The sequence below is a fragment of the Chlorocebus sabaeus genome, chromosome 11, assembly GCF_047675955.1.
Source record: "Chlorocebus sabaeus isolate Y175 chromosome 11, mChlSab1.0.hap1, whole genome shotgun sequence".
NCBI classification, from domain to species: Eukaryota; Metazoa; Chordata; class Mammalia; order Primates; family Cercopithecidae; genus Chlorocebus; species Chlorocebus sabaeus.
This window is the reverse complement of record NC_132914.1, coordinates 61,586,843-61,608,784: the sequence shown is the minus strand read 5'-3', so window position 1 is coordinate 61,608,784 and position 21,942 is coordinate 61,586,843. Positions and strand designations below refer to the sequence as shown.

The window sequence follows — 21,942 nt, the reverse complement described above, 5'->3', positions numbered from 1 at the left end:
CCTCCTGCGTAGCCTCCCGAGTAGCTGGGACCACAGGTGTGTGCTACCACACCTGGCTAATATTTAAATTTTTTGTAGAGATGGGGTCTTGCTAGTTGCCCAGGTTGGTCTTGAACTCCTGGGCTCAAGTAATCCTCCTGCTTCCCGCCTCCTAAAGTGCTGGGATTAGAGGTGTAGGCCACCACGTCTGCCTGCTGACTTATTAATATAGAATTCTATTTCAACTTATGATAAAAGTTTATGAAAACTTTTGAAAAACAGTTTTTCAACTTTTTTTTCCCCCCCAAGACGGAGTCTCGCTCTGTCACCCAGGCTGGAGTGCAGTGACGTGATCTTGGCTTACTGCAACCTCTGCCTCCCAGGTTCAAACAATTATCCTGCCTCAGACTCCAAAGTAGCTGGGATTACAGGCCCACACCACCATGCCTGGCTAATTTTTGTATTTTTAGTAGAGATGGGGTTTCACCATGTTGGCCAGGCTGGTCTCGAACTCCTGACCTCATGATCTGCCTGCCTCGGCCTCCCAAAGTGCTGGGATTACAGGCATGAGCCACCGCACTGGGCAAGCTTTTCAACTTTTATGATAAAAGTTTAAATTTAGATACTGCAATAATTTCTCAAGAAATAAATATAATAGGAATAAAAAAATCTGGCTTCATTCATTCATTCTACAAATTTTTGAGCACTTACTATACACTTGGCTAATTCCAAGAAGTTCTTCGAAATTCAGTTTAAGTCTTCCCCTGATACAATTTTCCAGTGGATCTCAATGAAAGTGGTACTGTCTCATAGAGGGCATTTTTGTAATATGTTGTGTGTGTGTGGATTTTAATGTCACAATAACAAGGTTGCATTATTGGCAGCTGATGGGCAGGCTCAGACATATTAGGTATCTTGCAAGTGCCCTCGTGCGTTTACATGCAGTGAATTTTCCTGCACCTTGTTCAACTTTTGAATGTCCTCCAGACATTTATATAGGTAAAAATTCTCTTCTTAAGAACGTGAGTCTAGAACCTCTTTTTCTAATATATAAACATAAAATATCTTTTGGGTGGCGTTAAATTTTTTAGGAATGTTATTGTTTTAGGGAAGTTATTTTTTGTTTTGAGTGTAACAGTATGACCAAGGGTTGTTCACCATTTTGGAGAAATATTATCACTAATGGAAGCTCTTTTCATGGAATTTGACTTATTAACTCAATTAACTGAATACTCCCATATCGACATGCATTTTTAATTATTGCATTTATGGAAATTCTACCATGTAGGTGAAAGCATCACTACTTCATTTGTCTTCTAGTGTAGTTGATAATTAACTGAAATACATTTGTTTTAATATCAACTTCCCTTTAATTTTATATTCTATTTAGAGCTTTATATATATATTTTCAAAAGAGATATATCAATCAATTTATTTCAGATAGCTGGGCATGGTGGCACACCCCCAGCTACTCTCAAGGCTGAGGCAGGAGAATTGCTTGAACCCAGGAGGTGGAGGTCGCAGTGAGCCGAGATAGCACAACTTCACTCCAGCCTGAGTGACAGAGTGAGACTCCATCTCAGAAAAAAAAAAAAAAAAAAAAAAAAAGGTCAATTTATTTCAGATAGTAAAAGGGGGAAGTTACAATAAATTTGTTTCAAAAAGGTGGAGTGTGCTCCATCAATGGATGGATAAAGAAAATGTGGTATATACATACAACGGAGTATCATTCAGCCTTAAAGGGAAGTAAGTCCTATCGTGTGCTACAGCATGTGTAAACCTTGAGGACATTACACTAAATGAAATGAGCCAGTCACAAAAAATACCAATACTGTATGATTCCACTTATATGCGGTATCTAACGGAGTCCAATTCATGGAAACAAAAAGTAGAATGGTGGTTGCCAGGGACTGGAGGAAGGTGAAATGGGAGGTGTGTAATGTGTACCGGGTTTTGGTTTTGTGAGACGAACACATTCTGGAGCGATGTTTCACAACATTGTGAATATACTTTTCTGAACTATACATTTAAAAATGGTTAAGATGGTCAATTTTATTTTATTTTATTTTTTAACCACAATTAAGAAAGAAAAAGGCAGAGTGTTGTGTGAGATGGTAGAGATCCACTGCCCTGGTGACTGAAATATCTCTTCCCGACATATTCCCAGGGCTTCTCCCACTCATCTGGAGCATACCCCTCATGGCACCGTTTAATGGTAACTCATTTCCCTATTCATCTCCTCAACTAGACTGAATGTGAGCAGTTAGAGGCTGCGGCTATTGTTTAACTTTGTTTGCATAAAACCTAGTGGGAGACCTGGCATACAGTAAATGCTCAATAAAGATTTGCTAAATGAATAATCTAAGACACTGATATTAAATCACAGTCTCCAATAATGAATAAACCAAGATATGATGATTATGTATGGATGTGGTAGTCTTTTGAAAAATCTCCATTAGGCATTCCATTAATTTGTTTAATAAAATAATTTGCATTTTTTTAATGAACACAATGATGGCATGCTTACTTGTCCCCATGGGAAAATCTGAAGGCTAAAGATGGAAAGATAAAAAGCAAATCTGGAAGCCAGTTTATGAGGGTGACATCACTTTTCAAGTAATTATTTTCATATGTAATTTCTGTTTGTGGCTAAACATATGGATTTGTTTTTTTTACAAGTATTTACCTCAGAGACATGTGCGGAGCCTAGTTATCTGTTGAGTTTTTGTTTTTACAATTTACATTTTTTTTTGTTTGAGACGGAGTCTCACTCTGTCACCTAGGCTGGAACGCAATACTGCGATCTCAGCTCACTGCAACCTCCGCCTCCTGGGTTCAAGCGATTCTTGTGTCTCAGCCACCCGAGTAACTCGGATTACAGGTGCCTGCCACCATACCCAGCTAATTTTTTGTATTTTTTGTAGAGACGGGGTGTCACTATGTTGGCCAGGCTGGTCTCAAACTCCTGACCTCAAGTGATCCATGCGCCTCAGCCTCCCAAAGTGGTGGGATTACAGGCATGAGCCACTGTGCCTGGCCTGTTTTTATAATTTACAATTAAAAAAAATTTCCTGATTCTAGAAGTCAAAGGGTTAAACAGACCTTATATGCCTTCCTACCTCCAAGCACCTAAATCCCTGTCTCTCTAACCCAAATTATGTTTCACCTGCTTATTATAAGCAGTGATATTATAAGTGTCTCAAATCATTACATTCAGCTATAGTAAAATATTGCTGGTTGTAAATATGCCTCAAAGGGCCTTGCATAGCACTTTAAACAGAAAAAAATAAAACAGTCAAAGCCTTTTTGGTTTTTGCTGAGAAGTTGCTATACATTTAAAATTGCTTTAATTTTTAAAAAACACATTAAACTTCTCACAATCTAATTTGCTATCCCAAATTCTTTTTAGTTAGAACACTGAAAATAGCTTGGACATTTGTCATATTGGGGCCGGATTCCTTGGGTGTTTTTTATTAAAAATAACCCACCTTTAATACTTTTCCATGTTTCATTCATTTCTCATTCACTCTTTTTTGAAATCTACTTAGTTTTTAAACTTCAGTGATAGCTGGAAGCTGCTTTAGATTATTTGAATGGTAAACCCTGAATCTATTCACCTCTTTTCTCGCTGACTATAAACATACATATATTTGGACACAGGGTCTTGGTCTGTCACCCTGACTGGAGTGCAGTAGGGCAATCATAACTTATTGCAGCCTCCAACTCCTGGGCTCAAGCAATCCTCTTGCCTCAGCTTCCAAAGTACCTGGGACTGCAGACACGCACCACCACTCTTAGTGTGATGGTTAATACCTAGTGTCAACTTGACTGGATTGAAGGATGCAAAAGTGTATCTGTGAGGGTGTTGCCAAAGGAGATTAACATTTGAGTCAGTGGGTTGGGGAAGGCAGACCTACCCCTAATCTGGATGGGCACCATCTAATCAGCTGCCAGTGAATATAAAGCAGGCAGAAGAACGTGAAAAGGTTAGACTGGCCTAGCCTCTCAGCCTACATCTTTCTCCCATGCTGGATGCTTCCTTCTCTCAAACATCAGACTCCAAGTTCTTCAGTTTTGGAACTTGGACTGACTCTCCCTGCTCCTCAGCCTGCAGACGGCTTATTGTGGGACTTTGTGATTGTGTGAGTTAACACTTAATAAACTCACCTTTATATGTATATGTATTCCATTAATTCTGTACCTCCAGAGAACCCTGACTAATATAGATTTTGGTATCAGGAATGGTTCTAGAGGAACAGAATATTAAGGATGGAGTTCTTTCATTGGTTTTGGGGCTTCTGCTTTATATGATTAGACCCCAGAATACTAAGGACTCTACTTCTAATAGGATGAAGAACACTGATAGTCCTTGGTGTGAATTGTTTAGAGAGTTATGCAAAATACATGCATTTGACACTCCTGATTCATCGCTCATAAGAGGCAAGGAGTTTAGTAACTCCATACGTAATACATTTGTATGGAGTACTGTGTAGAGAACCAAGGAACATAAAGAAGCTCGTTGGTTGTTCCTAAGTTCAGTGGACAAAGTAATGAAAAACAATGATGAACTCAAGGATTCTATCTCCTGGCTTCAGAAGCAGATACTGAGCCTCAAATCTGCTAAGACTGCCCTGAGTGAGAGTCTTATCTCCTGCAGAGAAAGAGCTGAAATTGTGGAAAACCAGACACAAGCTCTTATCATTAGAGTGGCTGACCTGCAATTAAAAGTGCATGCACAGCCTTGCTAGGTGTCTACTGTTAAAGCGAGGGCATTGATTGGAAAAGAGTGGGACCCTATAACTTGGAATGGGGATGTGTGAGAGGACCCTGATGAAGCTGGGGACACTGAGCTTGTAAACTCTGATGAACCTTTTTTGCCAGAAGAAATGGCTTCCCTATCCCCAGTAGTGGCAACATCCCCTCCCTGACCCATGCTGCCATCAGCCTTTCCACCTTTGTTTGAGAAGATAAACCCTGCGCTGCCTGAGGCAATGGTGATGGCCTCCCGTGAGGCAGTTGCCAGGCAAGATAATGTTGACTCTCCTCAGGAACCATCCCTAACACCTGTTTGCTTCTAGACCTATAACTAGACTAATGTCCTGGCGGGCCCTTGGAGGTGAGGTTGAGAGTGTGACCCATGAAGAGGTGCACTACGCTAGAAAAGAACTCCTTGAGTTTTCTAATTTATATAAATATAAATCTGGAGAACAGGCATGGGAATGGATATTAAGGGTGTGGGATAATGGTAGATGGAACATAGAGTCAGATCAGGCTGAAATTATTGATTTGGGCCCACTAAGTAGGAACTCTGCATTTAATGTTGCAGCTCGGGGAGTTAAAAAAGGTTCTAATAGTTTATTTGCTTGGTTAACTGAAATGTGGATTGAAAGATGGCCCACTGTGAGTGAGCTGGAAATGCCTGATCTCCCTTGGTTAATATAGAGGAAGGGAACCAAGGGCTTAGGGAGATTGGGATGGTGGAGTGGATTAGTCACTTTAGACCTACTCATCCCAGCTGGGGGAGCCCTTGACCAATGCCTTGCAAAACAGATTTGTGAGGGCAGCACTTGCATTTTTTTTTTGAGATGGAGTCTGGTTCTTTCATCCAGGCTGGAGTGCAGTGGCGCGATCTCGGCTCACTGCAAGCTCTGCCTCCTGGGTTCACGCCATTCTCCTGCCTCAGTCTCCCGAGTAGCTGGGATTACAGGCACCCATCACCATGCCTGGCTAATTTTTTATATTTTTGGTAGAGATGGGGTTTCACCATGTTAGCCAGGATGATCTCGATCTCCTGCCCTTGTGATCTGCCTGCCTCGGCCTCCCAAAGTGCTGGGATTACAGGCGTGAACCACTGTGCCTGGCCAGCACTTGCATCTTTGAAGAGCCCTGTAATTGTTGTTCTCTGTATGTGAGATCTAACAGTGGGAACCGCAGTCACTCAACTACAAAATTTAAATACAATGGACATAATAGGATCCTGAGGTGGCAGAAGCCAAGTGGTGACACTCAACTGTCAAAGACAAGGTGGGCGTAGCTACTGTAATGGATAGCAGAGGCAAAGCAGCAAGCAGAATAGTCTGACTCATGCAGAGCTCTGGCATTGGCTAATTAATCATGGTGTTCCTAGAAGTGAAATTGATAGGAAGCCTACTGCATTCCTACTTAATTTATACAAGCAGAAAACTTCTAGGTCAGATGGACAAAAGACTAATTTGAATTACAAAAACAGAGAATCACAGCCCCTCAATCAATTTCCAGACTTGACCCAGTTTACAGACCCAGAACCTCTTGAATGAAGGGGAGGCCAAGTCCCCTTGAGGAAGGACCCCACTATATTACTGACAATTTATGCAGTGAATCTTTATCCCATACTTCCCCAAGGAGACCTCCAGCCTTTTACCAGGGTAACTGTGTAGTGGGGAAAGGGAAATGATCAGACATTTTGGGAACTAATGGACACTGGCTCTGAGCTGACATTGATTCCGGGGGACCAAAAACGTCATTGTGGTGCTCCAGTTAAAGTAGTGGCTTGTGGAGGTCAGGTAATTAATGGAGTTTTAGCTCAGGTCTGACTTACAGTGAGTCTAGTGGGTCCCCAGACTTCTCCTGTGGTCATTTCCCCAGTGCCAGAATGCATAATTGGCACAGACATACTTAGCAGCTGGCAGAACCCCCACATTGGCTCCTGGACTGGTAGGGTGGGGGCTACTATGTGGGAAAGGCCAAATGGAAGCCATTAGAGCAGCCTTTATCTAGAAAAATAGTAAATTAAAAACAATATTGCATCCCTGGAGGGATCATGGAGATTAGTGCCACCATCAAGGACTTGAAAGATGCAGGGGTGGTGATTCCCACCACATCCTCGTTCAACTCTCCCATTTGGCCTGTGCAGAAGACAGATGGATCTTGGAGAATGACAGTGGATTACTGTAAGCTTAACCAAGTGGTGACTCCAAGTGCAGTTGCTAAACTAGATGTAGTTTCATTGCTTGAGCAAATAAACACATCTCCTGGTACCTGGTATGGTGCCACTGACTTGGAAAATGCCTTTTTCTCCATTCTTGTCCATAAGGCCCACCAGAAGCAATTTGCCTTCAGCTGGCAAGGCCAGCAGGATACCTTTACTGTCCTACCTCAGGGGCATATCAACTCTCTGGCTTTGTGTCATAATCTTACTTGGAGAGACCTTGATTGCTTTTTGCTTCTGCAAGATATCACGCTGGTCCATTATATTGAAGACATTATGCTGATTGGATCCAGTGAGCAAGAAGCAGCAAACACATTGGACTTATTGGTGAGACATCTGTGTGCTAGAGGATGGGTAAAAAATTTGACTAAAATTCAGGGACCTTCTACCTCAGTAAAATTTCTAGGGGTCCAGTGGTGTGGGGCCTATCAAGATATTCCTTGTAAGGTGAAGGATAAGTTGCTGCGTTTGGCCCCTCCTGCAACCAAGAAAGAGGCACAACGCCTAGTGGGCCCATTTGGATTTTGGAGGCAACACGTTCCTCTTTTGGGTGTGTTACTCTGGCCCATTTATTGAGTCTCTGACCCATTTATTGAGTCACTCAAAAGGCTGCCAGTTTTGAGTGGAGTCCAGAACAGGAAAAGGCTCTGCAACAGGTCCAGGCTACTGTGCAAGCTGCTCTGTCCCTTGGGCCATAGGACCCAGCAGATCCAATGGTACTTGAGGTGTCAAGTGACAGATAGGGATGCTGTTTAGAGCCTTTGGCAGACCCCCATAGGTGAATCACAGCAGAGGCCTCTAGGATTTTGGAGCAATGCCCTGCCTTCTTCTGCAGAGAATTACTCTCCTTTTCTTTATGAGATGGAGTCTCTCTCTGTCACCCAGGCTGGAGTACAGTGGCATGATCTCAGCTCACTGCAACCTCCACCTCCCTGGTTCAAGTGATTCTTCTGCCTCAACCTCCCGAGTAGCTGGGACTATAGGTGCATGCCACCACACATGGCTAGTTTTTGCATTTTTAGTAGAGATGGGGTTTCACCATATTGGTCGGGTTGGTCTTGAACTCCTGACCTCGTGATCCACCTGCCTTGGCTTCCCAAAGTGCAGGGATTACAGGCATGAACCACCGCGCCTGGCCAACTACTCTCCTTTTGAGAGACAGCTCTTGGCCTGTTACTGGGCTTTGGTGAAAACTGAACATTTGACTATGGGTCATCAAGTCACCATGCAACCTGAACTGCCTATCATGAACTGGGTGCTTTCTGACACATCGAGCCATAAAGCGGGTCGTGCACAGCAGCATTCCATCATCAAATGGAAGTGGTATATATGTGATTGGGCTCAAGCAGCTCCTGAAGGCATAAGTTACATGAGGAAGTGGCTCAAATGCCCAGGGTCTCTACTCTTTCGCACAGCCTGTACTGATGGCCTCAGGGGGAGTTCCCTCTGATCAGCTGACAGAGGAAGAGAAGACTAGGGCCTGGTTCACAGGTGATTCTGCATGATACGCAGGCACCACCCAAAAGTGGACAGTACTACAGCCCCTTTCTAGGACATCCCTGAAGGACAGTGGTGAAGGGAATCTTTCCCAGTGGGCAGAATTTCAAGCAGTGCACCTGGCTGTGCACTCTGCACGGAAAGAGGAATGGCCAGATGTGTGATTATATGCTGATTCATGGACTGTAGCCAATGGTTTGGTTGGATGGTCAGGGACTTAGAAGAAGTATGATTGGAAAATTGGTGATGAAGAAATTTGTGGAAGAGGTATGTGGATGGACCTTTCTGAGTGGTCAAAAACTGTGAAGATATTTGTATCCCATGTGAGTGGTCACCAATGGGTGACCTCAGCAGAGGAGGATTTTGATAATCAAGAGGACAGGATGACCCATTCTATCGACACCACTCAGCCTCTTTCCCCAGCCACCCCGTCATCACTCAATGGGCCCATGAACAAAGTGGCCATAGTGCAGGGATGGAGGTTATGCATGGACTCAGCAACATGGACTTCCACTCACCAAGGCTGACCTGGCTATGGCTACTGCTTAGTGCCCAATTTGCCAGCAGCAGAAGCCAACACAGCCCTCGATATGGCACCATTCCTCAGCGTGATCAACCAGCTACCTGGTGGCAGGTTGATTATACTGGACCTCTTCCATCATGAAAAAGGGTTTGTCCTCACTGGAAGAGAAAGTTACTCCAGATATGGGTTTGTCTATTCTGCATGCAATGCTTCTGCCAAGACTACCATCTGTGGACTCACGGAATGCCTTACCCACTGTCATGGTATTCCACACAGCATTGCCTCTGACCAAGGCACTTACTTTATGGCTAAAGAAGAGTGGCAGTGGGCTCATGCTTATGGAATTCACGGGTCTTACCATGTTCCCTATCATCCTGAAGCAGCTGGATTGATAGAGTGGTGGAAAGGCCTTTTGAAGTCACAATTACAATGCCAATGAGGTGACTATACTTTGCAGGGCTGGGGCAAAGTTCCCCAGAAGGCTGTGTATGCTCTGAATCAGTGTCCAATATATGGTGCTGTTTCTTCCATAGCCAGGATTCACGGGTCCAGGAATCAAGGGGTGGAAGTGGAAGTGGCACCATGCATCATCACCTCTAGTGACCCAGTAGCAACATTTTTACTTCCTATTCCCACGACATTATGTTCTGCTGGCTTACAGGTCTTAGTTCCAGAGGGAGGAAAGTGCCACCAGGAGACACAGCGACGATCCCATTAAGTTAAGTTTGCCACCTGGACACTTTGGGCTCCTCCTACCTTTAAGGCAACAGACTAAGAAAGGAGTTACAGTGTTGGCTCGGGTGACTGACTTGGACTATCAAGATGAAATCAGTCTACTAGTCCACAATGGAGGTAAAAAAGAGTGTGCATGGAATACAGGAGCTCCATTAGGGCGTCTCTTAGTATTACCATGCTCTGTGATTAAGGTCAATGGGAAACTACAACAACCCAATCCAGACAGGACTACAAATGGTCCAGACCCGTCAGGAATGAAGGTTTGGGTCACTCTGCCAGAAGAACAACAACAACAACAAAAACACGACCTGCTGAGGTGCTTGCTGAAGGCAAAGGGAATACAGAATGGGTAGTAGAAGGTAGTCATCAATACCAGCTATGACCACGTGGAAACAGGGACTGTAATTGTCACGTGTATTTCCTCCTTCTTTCGTTAAAAACATGTTTGTGCATGTATACACTTGTACTAGGAAAATATCTTCATTTTATTTCCTTTTTCCTTTAGCATGTGACATAAGATTATATTGACTTCCTATCAGCATTTAAGTATTGTTAACTTTATGTAATAGCATTTGGGTTGGGGATTGGTGCATTTCCGGTTATAGGAAAGGACAAGTGTATTATGTTAAGCGTAATTATGAACTTATTATTGTTTTTATTTGAAGATTATGTATGATCTCAGGAGATGTTTATGGGTTCAAGTTGACAAGGGGTAGACTTGGGATGGTTAATATTAAAGTGTCAACTTGATTGGATTGAAGGATGTAAAGTGTTACTCCTGGTGTGTCTGTGAGGGGGTTGCCAGAGGAAATTAACATTTGAGTCAGTGGGCTGGGAAAGGCAGATCCACCCTTAATCTGGATGGGCACCATCTAATCAGCTGTCAGTGAATATAAAGCAGGCAGAAAAACATGGAAAGGTTAGACCAGCCTAGCCTCCCAGCCTACATCTTCCTCCCATGCAGGATGCTTCCTGCCCTCGAATGTCGGACTCCACGTTCTTCAGTTTTGGAACTTGGACTGGCTCTCCTTGCTCCTCAGCCTGCAGACGGTCTATTGTGGGACTCTGTGATCGTGTGAGTTAATACTTAATAAACTTCCCTTTATATGTATATATATTCCATTAGTTCTGTCCCTCTAGAGAACCCTGACGAATACACCTAGCCAATTAAAAAAAGTTTTTTTGTAGACATGGGGTTGTGCTATATTGACCAGGCTTGTCTCAAACTCCTGACCTCAAGCAATCTTCTTGCCTCAGCCTCCTAAAGTGTTGGGATTACAGGTGTAAGCCACCCACCAGGCCTACAAACATACTTTCTCATGGCCTATGCTGTGAAAAGAGCCAGAACCAGAGGGCAAAATGGTAGAATGATGGGCAAATTCATTAGTATTGTTTCCCTTTTACTTGGTCAATTTTAATAATTAGAAGAAAACTACAGAGCCCTTCTCTGCAGTCACTGTTGGGAAGCAAAGACCTGGATGTGTTCAGGAGGTACATAAGATCCAGACTTGTTGTTCAAATGTCTATCTATTATTGATCACATTATTTATTAGGGCTCATCTTTTGTAAGTTGAAAGTGCCATCTTTATCATATACAGTAGGAGTTTGTACTATCTGTGGCTTCGGGCATCCACTGGGGGTCTTGAAACATATGCCCTGCAGATAAGGAGGGACTACTGTTTTAAGATTTTTCTGTTTCTGGGCTCTCCATTCTGTTTCATCCATCTGTCTGTTTTACTAGCTTTAGAATGCATTTAGGATCTGGGAGGGCCACTGCTTCCCCATTCTTCTTTTTCAAAGTTTTTCTGGCTATTCACAATGATAGGTTTGAATGTCCTAGGTCCTACGTTTCTGTCATGTTTCTGTTTAAATCACTGTGAACCTTTGGGCCCCTCCAGTAACAAATTGTTCAAAAAAGACTCACAGTCAGGGCCTAAGTTAAAGAATGAGCTGGTTTTGTTTCTGTTTTCTTTAGTTGATTCTATACAGAGATATAGCTACGTAAAGTAAATCCTTCACACCTCCTACATCACACTTAAGTAATTAAAATGCAATATGTAATTAAAAGCATTGTACCTGAGCAATTGTCTCTGGGTCCAGTGGCTTGTGGTCATTGAAGCCTGTGTATTGCCCTGATGACGTGGACCTTCTAATGGGAGGGCTGTCAATCTTCTTGAGGGAGTCGTGCCGGCTGATGTTGGTCAGGCTGCCATGGCCAGGCCTGCGCCTCCGCTCAGGACTGTCATTGTTGAGGCCACGGTTCTGCAGCAGGCCCCGGGGGTGACTGGCGAGGCTTGGGGACCCCAGGTCAACTGAGGAGTTGGAAAGGGCATGTGGAGGGTGGAGTGGGCAATGGCCATCACTGGTCCTGCCAGGACGCCTTACTGGAGGGGGTGGCTCTCCTCTTTTTCTTTGCCTAGACATTCACAGAAACAGGGAGAAAACAGAAGAGCTTATCACACTGGGCAGTACTGCAAGGCTGAGGGTGCAGTGGTTCCTTATGGCCCTGGGAGGAGTGGAGGCTTAGGGGCCTGATTCCCAGGCTCTACCTACCTGGCTAAATAGCCGTCAGGATGACGGTCTGTCGGAGAGTTCATGTCCTTGGATGAGGACTTGTCTTCTGTGACTGGCCCACTGCTGGCCTCACTGTCGGCTTTTTGGCTCAGAGTGTCTGAAAACGTATCATCCCTGAAACAGTAAGATGAGTGGAGACAAAATTTACTAGATTTACAAATTTTACAAAATTTGCTAGATGAGTGGAGACAAAAATGTACGTGATAGCATTTATGGATGAAACAGCATTATGTATGAAAGACCTTCTTTTATTAAAATAACTTTTTTCATTATGAAAGCAGTATAATTTCATTACAGGTAAAACAGCAATTTCAGTTATACAAAAAAGAGTGAAATAATCACCCATAATATAACATCCAGAGACAACTACTGTGAGAATTTTAAGAAATATCCTCCTCCATCTTCTATTCTACGCCTGGGATACAGATCTGTGAGTGTGCACATACATATGTATGGCATTTATACTACAGTCACGTGTTGCTTAACAGCGAGGATACATTCTGAGAAATGTGTTGTCAAGCAATCTCATCATTGTGGGAACATCACAGAGTGCACTTACACAAACCTAGATGGTACAGCCTATTGCACACCTAGGCAATATGGTGGAGCCTACTGCTCCTAGGCTACAAACCTGCACAGCATGTTACTGTACTGAATGTGACAGGCAGTTATAACACAATGGTGTAACCAAGTACTTGTGTATCTAAACATATCTAAACATAGAAAAGGTACAGGAAAAATAGGATATTAAATCCTATGGGACAACCATCATATATGTGGTCCATTGATGCTCAAAATGTCATTGTGTGGTACATGACTGTACAGATATTTATGCAAATTTATTTTATATATGAATATATTTATATGTAGATATTTCAGATATATATGACTATGTGTCTGTATATACACGCATTTCTTGGCTTCTGAGATACACATTTTAACATTTCTGAAATCAGGCTGAATCATTCAGTCACTGTATACCTTTTGTGTCCTATATTTGTTTTTTCCATAAAAAGCTACTTTTGGACTACACATTATTTTGCAACCTGTTTCTTTCACTTAATATGTTATGACTATCTTCCCATGTCTTTAAATACTTTTGAAATTAGAGCTTTCTCCTCAGCAAAAAACAAAACAAAACAAAAAACAGCATAGCAATGATTCCCTCTGACTTTAGGTCAGTGTTCTTCCTCTGGGGAATCTGGAATTGAAACGGTAAACAGACATCAAGAGAAGAGCACTGCTGTTTTTGGAATTACCAATGTCACTTCAGCTCTTAATGCCATTCTCTGCATAGGTTATTTTTCTAAGAATCTGAAAGCTTCAGAAGATGTCTCCCCCGAGTTCTTGCTCCAAACCTCCTGGGCCCTGACTTACTGTTAGCAAAGAGCCACTGGCAAGGTGAGGAACTGTGCCTAGCTCTGAAGTTTTATCTCTGTAATCCCTTCTGCTCCTTTCTCACAAGACCAAGGTCAGTTTAAGAACAATGGCTGGAGTCCTCTATTGGGAGCACTCAGGCAATCAAACTTGAGACTACTCACATATCTTGCACCACTATATACTGGTGAGGCACCAGCCCGTCAATCCCATTGTGCCTGCCTTCCCACCAGTCCTCAGATGCGCGGTGATACAGCAGCAGGGAGGCACCCTTCTTGAAGGATAGTTCTCTGGCGGACCGCCCAACATAGTCAAACTTGGCTATTGCTTCTATTGGCTCACATTCTACAACAAACACACCAGAAAACAGTGAGAAACAGGGTTGTTAGGAAGGCATGGTATCCTATCTGTGAGGGCTACACGAGGCTTGAAAATAATCAAGACCATTTTAATATCTAGACTGAACAGAGTCATCAACACATCATTAAGGCAGGAGAAAATAGAGCCTGTTTAAAAAGATACAGAAAAACATTATCTTGCTGTCATCGGTTTTTCAGGCAAAGAAAAACTGAACATTGGATCTTCATTTCCACAGCTCTTACCAGAGATATAATGACAGTCAAATAAAAAATACTTTAAACTTTGCAATAAGATAAATAAAATCTCTCCTTGAGTTGTAATATCCTCCACGATTGCTTCAATATGATTTTGACACTGATGGATGACACTGATGGAATTTCCTTGTAACATGTTAATACCATTTATAACATGAAAAAAAAATCGCCATCTCAGAACATTAGGAAGTTTATGCTTTACCGGCTTATTTAAGAAAAAAATCAAGTAAAATCACAATAAATAGCATGTGAATACATTCAATTTCCCCATGTGTTCTCTGGCACTACCAGATCTTCATACTAACACTGACGGTAATCCCAATTTTTTTTTTTCTCTAGTATCAGTAACAAATTTTGGATCTTAACCATGAAACAAATATACCTTAAACTGCCCTCTATCCAAATGAAAAAAACAGATTCAAAATTTTTATTTTTCTTGAGATCAAAAGATATTCAAGGGAATGACGGTGAGTGAAAAAAAGCCAATCTCAAAAGATTGCATACCATACAATTCCATTGATACAGCATTCTTCAAAAGACGTAATTATAGAGACGGAGAATAGATTAGTAGTTGCCAGAGGTTGGGGATAGGAAGGTGATGGAGGGAAGTGGCCGTGGCTATAAAGGGTAGCACGAGGGTTCCTTGTAATGGAGCCATTTGTTATCGTGACTATCGGTTGTGGTCACACAAAGCTATACATGTGATAAAACTGTACAGATTTAAGTAAACACACACACAAAGGAGTGCATGTAAAACTGGTGAAGCATTTATATAGTGAATGGTTTGTATCATTGTCAATTTCCTGCTTGTGAAATGACATTACAGTTTTGTAAGATATCATCATTGACAGAACCTGGCAGAAGGTATACGAGATCTCTCTGTATTGTTTTTGTTACAACAGCTTGTGACTCTACAATGATTTCAAAATAATAAGTTAGAAAAAAAAAGATATCAACTGCTAGGCTTAGAATTAGAATTCAGCTCTGATCTAATTCTGACCACAAATATTGAAGGCAAACAGGAGGACAAACTCAGTAACCAAAGAGGTGTTTCTTTGTGATTTATCTTAGCAAGAAGCTCCTCAATTCGAGGCCTTATGATCCCCGTCTTTTGCTCCTGTCTCCCACAAATACCTCATCCTTAGCCCTGTAATCAACAAAGGTGAGTAAACTTCTCCTCAATAATAAACAGGATGAAAAGGGGCCAAGGCAAGGGTCATATGCTTATAGGAATATGCCTATGCAATGAACAATACATCATTTGCTAAAAACTGAGCATGTTTTCATTTCCAAATACTCTAGAATATGTGTACACAGAAGACATCAAAACCTGCCTATCTCAAAAATTCCCCAGGAAGTTGTCTTCTATTTCCATTTGGTAGCAAACCTTCCCATTTAAGAGTTCATTCTTCCAAAAGTTTACTGGAATAGCCGTTGTACTTGTAATAATTGCATGAGAAATTCTTGGACAGACAGCTGGGCTTGTTTCTCATTTGATAAATTCAAAATTCTCTGGGACATAGAAGGCAAAAGCATTAAAAACCAACAATATTGAAAAGCTTAGGCTTCACCTTATTATATAAAGGCCCTGGCCAAATTTCAGCGAAACATTTTAAATAAAGATAAAAATGCCCCTTCTTTTTGCTTTGGATTATTTTTTTTTTCTTTTAAATAGTGACAGGGTCTTGCTACATTGCCAAGGCTGATCTCAAACTCCTGGGCAACACAGTAATCTTCCAGTCATGGCCTCCCAAAGTGCTGGGATTATCAACCCAGTGATCCTCCTGCTAGTGGATAATGTTTGAGGCGAATAATATTTTGTATCGCAGAACCATAACACTGTGATCTGCACAGCAGACTTCCCAATGAAGTAGCTGTAAGGATAATGTTTAAAACAACAGTTTACATCTTTTAGTGGCTGCGCGCCATGGCTCTTGCCCGTAATCCCAGCACTTTGGGAGGCCGAGGCAGGAGGATCACTGGGTTGCCCAGGAGTTCGAGACCAGTCTGGGCAACAGAGTGAGACCTCATTTCTATAAAAATAAATAAATAAATAAATAAATAAATCCTTTAGCAATTGAATAAAACTTTTAGATTGTATGTTAACACTCTGGTATTCCCCCAAATTATATTTTACTAACACAATATAAATAGCACCTTTATTAAACATCTACGTGTCTGCTTCATAGAGGAGGGACTATAACTTTACATTTAAAGGGAATGATCTCATTATAGTTCAAAACTTGAAGAATAAATCCTGGTTGACTTGAGATGACAGATACCCAAATATGTACCCCAGTTATTCCTATGAAAAAGAAAGAAACATCCCATGGAAGAATGAAGACATGCTAGTTTTTGGTTTTTTTGAGACAAGGTCTCACTTTGTCACCCATGCCGGATATAGCAGCACACTCATTGCTCACTGTAACCCCAAGCTCCTGGGCTCAAGCGATCCTCCCACCCTAACTTCCTAAGTAGCTAGGACTACAGACGTGGCATGCTAATTTATTTACAAGAACTTCAGGACATGTAATTTGCAAATTCCTGTGTGAACACACCCACATATTTATATTTGGCTTTACTTAAAAAAATTAAAAGATAACAGCACATGATACAGTATACAGTCTACATATACTTATGTCACAGAGAAATAAAGACAGAGCCATTAATGTTTTTTAATGACATTCAATCACACACTGTCAATGCTGGCCATTCAACATAGTTAAGACTATTCAACAGATATATACAAATTTTATTATAATTTCACAATCACGACCTCTTCATCTCCTCTTACTATTTTTATTTTATTTTATTTTATTTTATTTTATTTTATTTTAAGACAGAGTCTTGCTCTGTCGCCAGGCTGGAGTGCAGTGGTGTGATCTTAGCTCATCGTGACCTTAACCTCCCGGGTTCAAGCGATTCTCCTGCCTCAGCCTCCCAAGTAGCTGGGACTGCAGGCACGTGCTACCATGCCCTGATAATTTTTGTATTTTTAGTGGAGATGGGGTTTCACCAAGTTGGCTAGGATGGTCTTGATCTCTTGACTTCGTGATCCATCCGCCTCGGCCTCCCAAAGTGCTGGGATTACAGGCGTGAGACACCGCGCCATTTTTTTGAAACAAGCATCAGGATTATCAGACTCTGCTTATTTATTCAAATGTGGTCAGGTTATAACAGGATGACCAGATAAATCAGCAGAACATTTTATTGGCAATCCTAGTACATCAACTAGTAATTCTCAGCAATTTCATTATTTTTACTCTTTCTACTCCCGTGAGAGCCATTTCACAGTCAAGTGTCAATCAATAAGCTATTTACACACATCTTAGTCTGGTCATTGCAGAGCAAATCAATCTCAGGGCACGGTACACTATGCCTCTTTCATACAGAGTGCCTCGCAGTACTTCAAGGTCCTGCAGAGACTTCATAGAATGCTGCTACTGCTGCTATCAATAACAATAATAGTGAGAGTGCAACATGATCACTTAGTTTTCCTGCATGGGTAATATAATTTTGTGCAAAAGGGAACACAATTCAGCACAGTTGATTCCCTGACTGCCCGGTGCTGTCAAGTCTTATATTTCCATTTCTTGTAATGTTATATAAAATGTGATCACACTTTCTCTTTGGGACCTTGCTGTTGCTGACATTTTTCCTGCTAGATCTGTTACCCACTGTCCTTGTGGTTTTGTTCTGTGACAGCCCGTCTTTCAGAAACAAAAGCTACTCTCTCTAGTGATCCATGACAGAGAAAAAAATACAATATCTTGGCAATCAAAGGATAACTGATGGTCTTATTAATTTAGTTACAGGACTTTGGAGGTTGGCTGCGGGTGACAGTATCTGTCCTTTGTAAGCAATGTTTTTCTTTCCAGAAAAATCAGGTGAACATGGTCAAAATGTTATCTAAACACAGAGCACTCAGTAAAGCTCTCTTATAGCCAAGAGGTAAAAGGCAGATGGCATGATGGTGAGATTCATGTTTGGAAAGAGAGACAGCTGGCTTTGTCCTGGCTTTTCTGGCCTCTGGGGAAAGCGCGGAAACACCTAAGAGAAGACAGCAGTGAAACAGAAATAAACCATGCAGAGAAACAAAGAAACCCAAAAGAAAGGATGGTAGCAGAAGCAGGACTCGGAGACTTTCAAAAGCAACATCACAGGCTGGGCACGGTGGCTCACGCCTGTAATCCCAGCATTTTGGGAGGCTGAGGCAGAAGGACTGCTTGAGGCCAGGAGTTTGAAACTACCCTGGGCAACACAGGAAGGCCCTGTCTCTAAAGGAAAAGAAAAAAAAAAAGAGCAACATCACAGAAATAGAAGCTCTCACTTTAAAGGATGTCTTGTAAATTAAGTTCAGAAAATGTCAACTGATTTTACTTTTAAAGACACAAAGAAGGCGGGGCATGGGTGGCTCATGCCTCTAATCCCAGCACTTTGGATCCCAGGAGGATCATTTGAGCCCAGGAGTTTGAGAGCAGCCTGGGCAACATACGGAAACCCTGTCTCTACAAAAAATACAAAATTAGCCAGGCATGGTGGTGCATGCCTATGGTCCCAGTTACTCAGGAGGCTGAGGTGGGAGGATCACTTGGCCCCAGGAGGTTGAGGCTGCAGTGAGCCAAGATTGTGCCACTTGACACACAATACACAAGATTGTGTACTCCAGCCTGGGCAACAGGGTGCAACCCTATCTCACAGAAAAAAAAAAAGACACAAAGAAACTTTCTTTTTTAGCAGATAGTGGACACTAGACAACTTAATTAACCTCCTGCTAGAATCAATGAAAAATGCTGGATTTAAAAGCAAACAACCAATGTTTGTAATTGCATTAGTAAGCTATCAAGACAGTAAAGAATACTAAAGACCAAAATGCAGTGAAAATGGGAACCCAGAGAGGTGAGCAGAACATTACAACATGAGTCAGATTTTGCCTTGAGGGCATTGTTCTAGCCTGGTTACCTTAAGCTTTTTAATTTTTTTTCATAGGAGATTAAGTCCAGGGCTTGCTCAGTGTTAGGAATCTAAGCTCTTCCCCTCCTCCTCATCCTCAGAAAATTACACCCTCAGTTTCAGAATAAACTTCACTCTAGTGTTGTAGAACTTTCTACAATACTTCTAGTTCTAGAACATCTAGTTCTAGAAATCTTATCCCCTTGTAGCTTTCAATACCTCTCCATAGATAGTAACCATCTCCCCCACCCTCCACTCCCATTAAGGAAATACTCTATCTTAAACCCTTGACACAAATCATCTGAGAATTCCATCCACATTCCAGTTCTCAGGTAGGTTTGCAGTTTAAATTTGCACTACCAGGGTAGTTTGAAAAACTTCAAGCCAAAAATTCAGTGTTGTCCCAGGCTGGTTGTAACCCAGGCAGAAGTATATGAAAACCCTCTCTGGAAGAATCTACCTTCCACTGAGCCTGAAGTTCCAAGAAATCTGTACAAAATTTATAAACACAGTGGAAAATAAGACTCAATGAGTGAGAGCCAACAAAACAAATTTGGGAAGACATATGAAAATTATCAGACACATATTCTGATAGGAAGCGCTGATGAATAAACGGCAAGAGACTATAAAAAATGATCAAGCAGCAGACATAAAAGCACACCAAATACAACTTGTAGAAAGAAATAATATTTAAAGGCTGGGCGCAGTGGCTCACGCCTGTAATCCCAGCACTTTGGGAGGCTGAGGCAGGGGGATCACCTGAGGTCAGGTGTCCGAGACCAGCCTGCCCAACATGGTGAAACCCCGTCTCTTTTAAAATACAAAAATTAGCTGGGCATGGTGGCACATGCCTGTAATCTCAGCTACTTGGGAGGCTGAGGCAGGAGAATCACTTGAACCTGGGAGGCGGAGTTTGCAGTGAGCCGAGATTGTGCCACTGCACTCCAGCCTGGGCAAGAAAAGCAAAACTCCGCCTCAGGAAAAAAAAAAAAAAAAAGAATATTTAAAAATAAAAATTCAATGGATATGCTTAAAGCAGATTAGTTACAGCTGAAGAGATAAAAAAAGAATTTGTGCATATAGCTAAAGAAGTACTAAGAGAAAACGGACAGCTTTAAATGTTTATATTAAAAAGTAAAAAGTGTTGAAAGTGAATGCTAAGCCTTAAACTTAAGTTAGAAAATGAAAAACATACGTACAGAGAAAGAATAAAAAGTTTATTTGGGAGACATTAAATAACTGGAAATATGTTCCTGGACTGGAATACTGAATATTGTAAAGATATCAATTCTCTCCATATTAATATATGTAGAATTAATACAAAGGCAATCAAAACTCCAGTTGGGCTTTAGAGGGTTTGTTTATTTGTCTGAAGAACTTGAAAAACTGAGTCTAAAATTTAAGTGGAATTGCAAAGAGCCAAGAATTATTACAAAGCAGAGGTGTTGCTTTATGAACTATTAAGATTTATTAAAAGGTATCAAAATTAGGACAGTGATGTAGGGATAGACACACAGACCAGTAGAAAGGAATAGAGCCCAGGAGGAAATTCACACAAAGAAGACACTTTCTTTATGACAAAGATGTAGAGCTGTGGAGAAAGGACAATTAATGCTGAGATAATTGCAACAATTATGTATCCATATAAAGAAAAAGGGAATGGATCCCTACTTCATCCCATGCCCCCAAATAAATTGCTGGTGGAATAAAGACGTACGTGTGAAAGCAAAACCTTAAAGGATTTAAAAGAATATGGGGCCGGATGCAGTGGCTCATGCCTGTAATCCCATCACTTTTGGAGGCTTAGGTGCGTGGATCACTTGAGGTCAGGAGTTTGAGACCAGCCTGACCAACATGGTGAAATGCCGTCTCTACTAAAAATACAAAAATTAGCCATGCCTGTAGTCCCAGCTACTCGTGAGGCTGAGGCAGGAGAATCACTTGAACACAGGATGTGGAGGTTGCAGTGAGCTGAGATCGTGCCACTGCACTCCAGCCTGGATGACAGACTCCATCTCTAAATAAATAAATAAATAAAAAAGGCACCAAAGAAGACATATAAGCAGCCAACACATATATTTTAAAATGCTGAATATCACTAATCATCAGGAGAATGCAAATCAAAACCACAAATGAGGTTATCCCACCGTGTTAGGAAACAAACAAAACAAACGAAAGATAACAAGTGTTGGCTGGACACAATGGCTCATGCCTATAATCTCAGCACTTTGGGAGGCCAAGGCGGGTAAACGGCTTGAGCTCAGGAGTTCAAGACCAGCCTAGAGAACGTGGCAAAACCCCATCTCTACAAAAAATTAGCCGGGCATGGTAGAATGTGCCTCTAGTCCCAGTCACTTGGGAGGCTGAGGTGGGAGGATCACTGGAGCTGGGAAGTCCAGGCTGTAGTGAGCCAAGATCATGCCACTGTACTCCAGCCTGGGTGACAGAGTGAGACCCTCTCTCAAAAACAAAAAACAAAAACAAAAACAAAAGATAAGCATTGCCAAGGATGTGGAGAAATTGAAACCTCTGTACACTGCTGATGGGAATACAAAATGGCACGGTTGCTTTAGAAAACAGTACAGAGATTCCTCAGAAACTGAAAAATAGAACTACCATGTGACTCAACAATCCTACTTCCAGGTATTTATCCAAAAAAACTGAAATCAGGATCTTGAAGAGATATTAGCAATCCTATGTTCATTTCAGCACTATTCACAATA

General features: G+C 41.8%; 1 protein-coding gene across 2 annotated transcripts in view; it reads right to left on the bottom strand.

The window, feature by feature from the left end:
• The window catches only part of SRGAP1 (SLIT-ROBO Rho GTPase activating protein 1), a 308,188-nt gene that overhangs the window by 5,986 nt on the left and 280,260 nt on the right, over nucleotides 1-21,942 (bottom strand). For both annotated transcript variants that reach the window (XM_008003891.3, XM_008003892.3), the window contains exons 19-21: nucleotides 13,817-13,997; nucleotides 12,255-12,389; nucleotides 11,778-12,117 (exon numbers count right to left, since the gene is read on the bottom strand). In XM_008003891.3, the coding sequence (XP_008002082.1) occupies nucleotides 11,778-12,117; nucleotides 12,255-12,389; nucleotides 13,817-13,997 (656 nt within the window). The remainder of the gene's footprint in view (nucleotides 1-11,777; nucleotides 12,118-12,254; nucleotides 12,390-13,816; nucleotides 13,998-21,942) is intronic.